We start from the raw sequence: 5,257 nt of genomic DNA on the forward strand, positions 1-5,257 counted from the left end.
ATACAAGACCGAAGAGGACAAGGTCAAGACGTGATATCGAAGCCGGGCATGCTCATCAGTCACCTACATCTCGCTCAGCAGGCGAATAGACTGCATAATGAAACCTTGCAGTTGATCGCGTCTTGGCCGGAACGTGGGTATTCAATTCGAAAGATGGATGCTCGCTAAATGACAGATGATTCTTTTTTCCCTCCTCTGCGTGTCGCCCATGAAACATTCGCACTGCTCATCCGCAGCATCCAGTGGGCTCCTCGACGCCCTTCGCCTGTTGTGTGGCGGCCCCAGTTTCCACCTTGTAGACGAGCCAGTCGCAAAGGAACTTGCCGAGGCCGGCACCGAGCAGAATGGAGATGATGATGTAGCCATTGTAGTACATGGCGAGCAACATGATAATGTAGGCCAGACCGAAGAAGGTTGTGTGCAGCACGGCACGGATGAGCTGTTCGACGGGCGAGGCGCGGAAGATGAGCGGCGCGCTGGGTCGGGCGACAGCGCCAGGGGCGACGGCGCCGGTGTCGTCGCAGCACGAGGGCTCAACGGCGGCGGCGACCGCCATCTGGGCCGCGCGCGCGTGGAACTGACGCAGAAGCAGGGCATCGTACTCCTTGCCGAGGCGGCGGACGAACTCGAGGGTCACGGTGAGGAGGGCGACGCCAATACAGCTGGCAGCAAAGGCGCCGTTGCTGCCGACGTGCCAGGACTCGGCGAGGAAGCAAGAGTCAATGGTGTACCAGTTCCAAAGCATCTGGTGGTTTGGTGGTCAGCGAGCGAGCGAGGGCCATGCAAGACGAGGGGCAGCTGGACATACGGAGACTTTGCAGTCGGCGGTCGCGCCGTGGCCGCTGCTGTGCGACATGGCGGCGGAGTGTGAAAATGCTCTACGTTGAGTGAGGATCAGGGATGAAGATGAGGGAATGATGACCAGTCGAGAGGAATCCGTCAAAAGCAGTGCTGCAGCTTGCAACTTGAAGAGGACAGGAAGAAGTCAGGCTGAGAATTGCCAATTGCGAGAGTCACGAAGCAGCTGCTCTCAGAGCCGGGCCTGCCCAACATTGATGGCGTGTCGGGGTAGATAAGATGTGCCAGGGGCTGCGGAGGTTACCCACTGCCCGCCAATGTTTGCCCTTGCGCCCCTCCTTCCCACCTTCCCTTCGTCGGGCAACGGTGGGGTAGAGGGAGAGCTCTAACCCGGATGGTGTACAGGCATTGAAGGCGCGGCATTGGGTGCGCAGGTTTTCCAAGAGGGCCTGGGTTCATGGCGTTGCGCAAGTTTAGCAGGGGCAAGAAGGGGGGGGGGCACGATGTTTGAGCTTATTGGAGTCGTGGCGACTTTGAGACCCTGGGACAAAGATCAAATCCCTGGGCCGTCTTGGGACGCGCTGGTCGTGCGGGACATCTGGTGTGCTTTGGTACTTGGGAAATGGGAGAAGGACGGGGCTAAGCAGCTACGGTCCGCTGCTGGTTGGTCAGAAACTTGCTCGCTCCGATGAACGGCCCCGGTGGATCGGATCCGCACGCAGCGCCCCCCCCGGATCGAAGAAGCACCGTGGTTCGGTCAATCGCTGTTTCCAGATGCAAGGTGTGGCGCCATAGCGGCCCCACTAACTTGCTCAATCGTGCTCAGTCGCCCGGGCGGTCACAGCTGGCGGCGACTGCCTCCAAGCAATATGGACCAGGAAAACCACCAAGAAGACGATCGAGAGAATCCCCGCTGACGCCTGCTGACGCCCAGACGACGCCTCTTCCGAGTTGCCTCATGCGGGCTCTCCAAGATCTACTCCTGCACATGGCACGCCTCTCCACTGCCGTGCCCATATGGCGAGGAGGTATGCCTCCGTTGGCTCGTCTTCTGTATCGGGCAATACGTTTATTGACCAAGCCGGTAGAGAGAGCAGCGAAGAGCGCCATGGCAGCTTGTCGGCCTGGGCACCAATATCGATCAGATAGACGTCTTGTCATCTGCTCGAGTCAAAACTGCAGCATGCAAATCCAATTCGACCACCCCCGTCAGAGGGGCGGGCATTGGACCCTTGGCCAGCCCGGGGAATAAACGCGCTACACCCACCACGTCGCATCGCCGAGTTCCAGACTAATAAACCTGCTCACTGTGGATCGCCGCCCGCCGCCTTGGCTACCCAAGCTCCCATTGTCGAGACGAGGGGCCAGACACCCCACCAACCTGATAAAGCAGACACGAAACACCACTCGGAATGTTGCTCGAGGATGTCTTTCTTAAGGTGCTCCCATCTCCCTCCGACGATCGCCACGAGGCTTTGATACGCCTTCTCGATTTTTCCTGCTGTCTTGCGATTGTGTCGAGATCTCTCCCGAGACACAGCATCGGCCCAAGACAGACTCATAAACCCCCCTTGGCAAGGTGTCTCTCATCTACTACCGGCGCACATAGTAGAGACGCGTTCACAATTCTACGCAATGGAGGCCACTAAGAGCCTCCTGGCACCGCGCCAGCATATCCAGGATCACGATGCCGCCGAGTCTGTCATCCATCACTGGGGCTACGCTGACCGTGTGGTACCCTGCGTCAACGATCCTGGGTCCTGTAGATACCTCGACGTCGTTTACAACGCCCACGATGTTGGCATGATCTACACCGGCGTCATCTGGGCCACTATCGGAGGCATTCTCCTGATCTGGGCCATTGTCAGGCGGACGATGCCTCCCCAGTCCCACCGGAACCCTCAGGCGCTGGTTGAGGGCGAGAAGCGGACGGTGGACACGACGACGAGGATTCGCCATACTCTTTGGTCTTACACCAACCGCTATCTCCTGCCCGACTCCATCCGCTCCATCTTTGGCCGCACCACGCGCCTGCAAGTTCTCGTGCTTGCCATCCTCACCGGCTATCTTACCATCTTCTCCTTCGCCGGCATCGTCTACGGCATCTGGATCACCCCCGTCAAGAATATGGAGGGCGTCTACAACACCCGCAGCAGTCTGGGACCCTTCTCTGACCGTGTCGGTGTCATCGCCTACGCCCTGACGCCGCTGTCCGTTCTCCTGTCGAACCGCGAGTCGCTGCTGTCCGTCTTGACCGGCATTCCCTACCAGAACTTCAACTTTATGCACCGCTGGCTCGGCTACATCATCATGGTCCAGTCCATTGTCCACACCATTGGCTGGACAATCATCGAGGTCAAGCTCTACCAGCCCCAGCCCCAGGTTGCGAAGAAGTGGATTATGCAGCTCTACATGATTTGGGGTGTCGTCGCCATGGTCCTGCTTCTCATTCTCTACGCCCTCACGCTACCTCCTGTCATCCGCTTCACCGGCTACGAGTTCTTCCGCAAGTCGCACTACGTCCTGGCCCTGGTCTACATGGGCGCCTGCATCGGCCACTGGGAGGGTCTCCAATGCTTCATTATCCCCGGTATTCTGCTGTGGTTCATCGACCGCTTCGCCCGTGCCGCCAGGACGTTCCTGCTGCACTACAACTTTGTGGACGGCACCAAGCGTGGTTTCGTTGCCGCTCACGCCGCCATTACCACCTTCCCTGACGAGAAGGACGGCGACGTCGTACGTCTCGATTTTGAACACTCTCACGATGCCTGGGCTGTCGGCCAGCACTTCTACCTCTGCTTCACCGAGAGCAGCATCTTCCAGTCTCACCCGTTCACCCCGCTGAACGCAGCCGTCACTGTCAACGGGCGCACCAAACACTCGTACGTTTTCCGCGCCAAGGGCGGCGGAAACCAAGAAGATCGCACAGATCGCCGCGAAGAAGCTGGCGGCTGCTGCTGCTGCTGCTACTGCACCTGCGACAACGTCAGAAGACAAGAACGGTGTGATGACGGCCGCCTCGGCCCCAACGACGCCTGTTGTGCTTACCGGCCCCTACGGTGACCCGATCATGCGCAACATCACCCCCGAAGCCAACATTCTGTGCGTCGCCGGCGGCACCGGCATCACCTACGTTCTGCCCGCCCTCCTGAGCCTGACCGCCAATCCTGCTTCGCCTCGCAAGCTCGAGCTCATCTGGGTCGTCCGCCACGCCAAGGATGTCGACTGGGTCAAGCCTGAGCTCGCCGCACTTGAGGCTCTCGATGTGACGGTGCGCATCTTTGCCACGCGCGACGCCGCCTCAAGCTCGTCTGATGCCGATCGCTCGTCCGAAGCCGAAGCCGACGAAGAGAAGCGCGCTGCTGGTGCTGTGGCCGTGCAGAAGATGCGTGCTCGTGGCGCGGCGGCCAGTGTCCGCTCTGGTGGCATCGGACACCCGGACCTGGCGTTGCTCGTGCGTGAGTTTGTTCAGGCGACTGTGGCCGCGAGGACGGTCGTGTTTGCGAGCGGGCCTGGCGGGCTGATGACGGACGCGAGGGCGGCGGTTGCGGCTTGCAACGACGGCGGCAAGGTGTGGAAGGGCGACGAGCGGTTCAACGTCGACTTGATTCACGACGAGCGCATGGAGAGGTGAAGAAGACGTGTTTGGATTTAGCGATGATACCACCTTGTTTAGCCTTGAACTCGATTTTTCCTCCTGCGTCATCGATTGATTGCCTTGTCATGTTCGCCATGTATATTCTCCTCTGCCGAGTATGTAGGTAATGCACTTTCGATCGAAGCAGCACCTGTGGATGGCTTCATCAGTGCTACCACTCTGCCACCCTGGACCCTGACCCCTGACCCTGACCCCTGACCCCCTTTTTTCCCGGTTTCGCCGCACGCCAGTCTACCGCGCGACAGGTCTGAGCCTGCACATGAGCGGCGGCTTGTTCCACGTGTTGAACGCCTTGACGTGGCGCAAGTCGCCCCCGACATCCCAGAGGTCGACCTCGCCGGGGGCCGTCGGCACGCGCTCGACGTCAAAGTGCCACAGCAGGTTGGCCAGGATGAGGCGCAGCTCGAGGTAGCTCAGGTGCTTGCCGATGCAGCCGCGCGGGCCGAGCGAGAAGGCCTGGCTCGCGTCCCGGGCGTCGCGCGCAAAGGGGGACGGCCCGTCGGCGGCCCCGCTGTGCCCGTCGCCGTCGCCGTCGCCGCCGAGCCACCGCTCGGGCAGAAAATCGTCGGGCCGCGCCCAGTTGCGGGGCGAGTGGGTGGCGGCCCAGCTGTAGACGGAGACGGTGTGCCGCCGGGCAGGAACTCGCCGGCGACCGTGTCCCCCCCGCGGGGCACCGTGCGTGTCAGGCCCGTCGGCACGGGCGGGAAGATGCGCAGGGCCTCGTCGATGCAGGCGTTCATGTAGGGCAGGTCCTGGAGGGCGAGGAACTGCATGTCGGCGGCGCCGCCGGGGCCGGGGAAG

At 61.0% G+C, this 5,257-nt stretch overlaps 3 protein-coding genes across 3 annotated transcripts; 1 reads left to right on the forward strand and 2 right to left on the reverse strand.

The window, feature by feature from the left end:
- Positions 1-226: 226 nt before the first annotated feature.
- On the reverse strand, positions 227-856 carry VDBG_07062 (copper transport protein ctr4; the record flags this gene model as incomplete). Its single annotated transcript, XM_003002445.1, has 2 exons — positions 227-745; positions 809-856. The coding sequence occupies 2 exons, from the start codon at positions 854-856 to the stop codon at positions 227-229; spliced, it is 567 nt and encodes a 188-aa protein (XP_003002491.1).
- A 1,577-nt stretch (positions 857-2,433) lies between these two features.
- On the forward strand, positions 2,434-4,432 carry VDBG_07063 (conserved hypothetical protein; the record flags this gene model as incomplete). The annotated part of the gene is made up of 2 exons (XM_003002446.1): positions 2,434-3,534; positions 3,650-4,432. The coding sequence occupies 2 exons, from the start codon at positions 2,434-2,436 to the stop codon at positions 4,430-4,432; spliced, it is 1,884 nt and encodes a 627-aa protein (XP_003002492.1).
- A 437-nt stretch (positions 4,433-4,869) lies between these two features.
- On the reverse strand, positions 4,870-5,229 carry VDBG_07064 (isotrichodermin C-15 hydroxylase; the record flags this gene model as incomplete). The annotated part of the gene is made up of 1 exon (XM_003002447.1): positions 4,870-5,229. The coding sequence occupies one exon, from the start codon at positions 5,227-5,229 to the stop codon at positions 4,870-4,872; it is 360 nt and encodes a 119-aa protein (XP_003002493.1).
- Positions 5,230-5,257: the final 28 nt, after the last annotated feature.

Source organism: Verticillium alfalfae, genomic scaffold, assembly GCF_000150825.1.
Source record: "Verticillium alfalfae VaMs.102 supercont1.9 genomic scaffold, whole genome shotgun sequence".
NCBI lineage: Eukaryota > Fungi > Ascomycota > Sordariomycetes > Glomerellales > Plectosphaerellaceae > Verticillium > Verticillium alfalfae.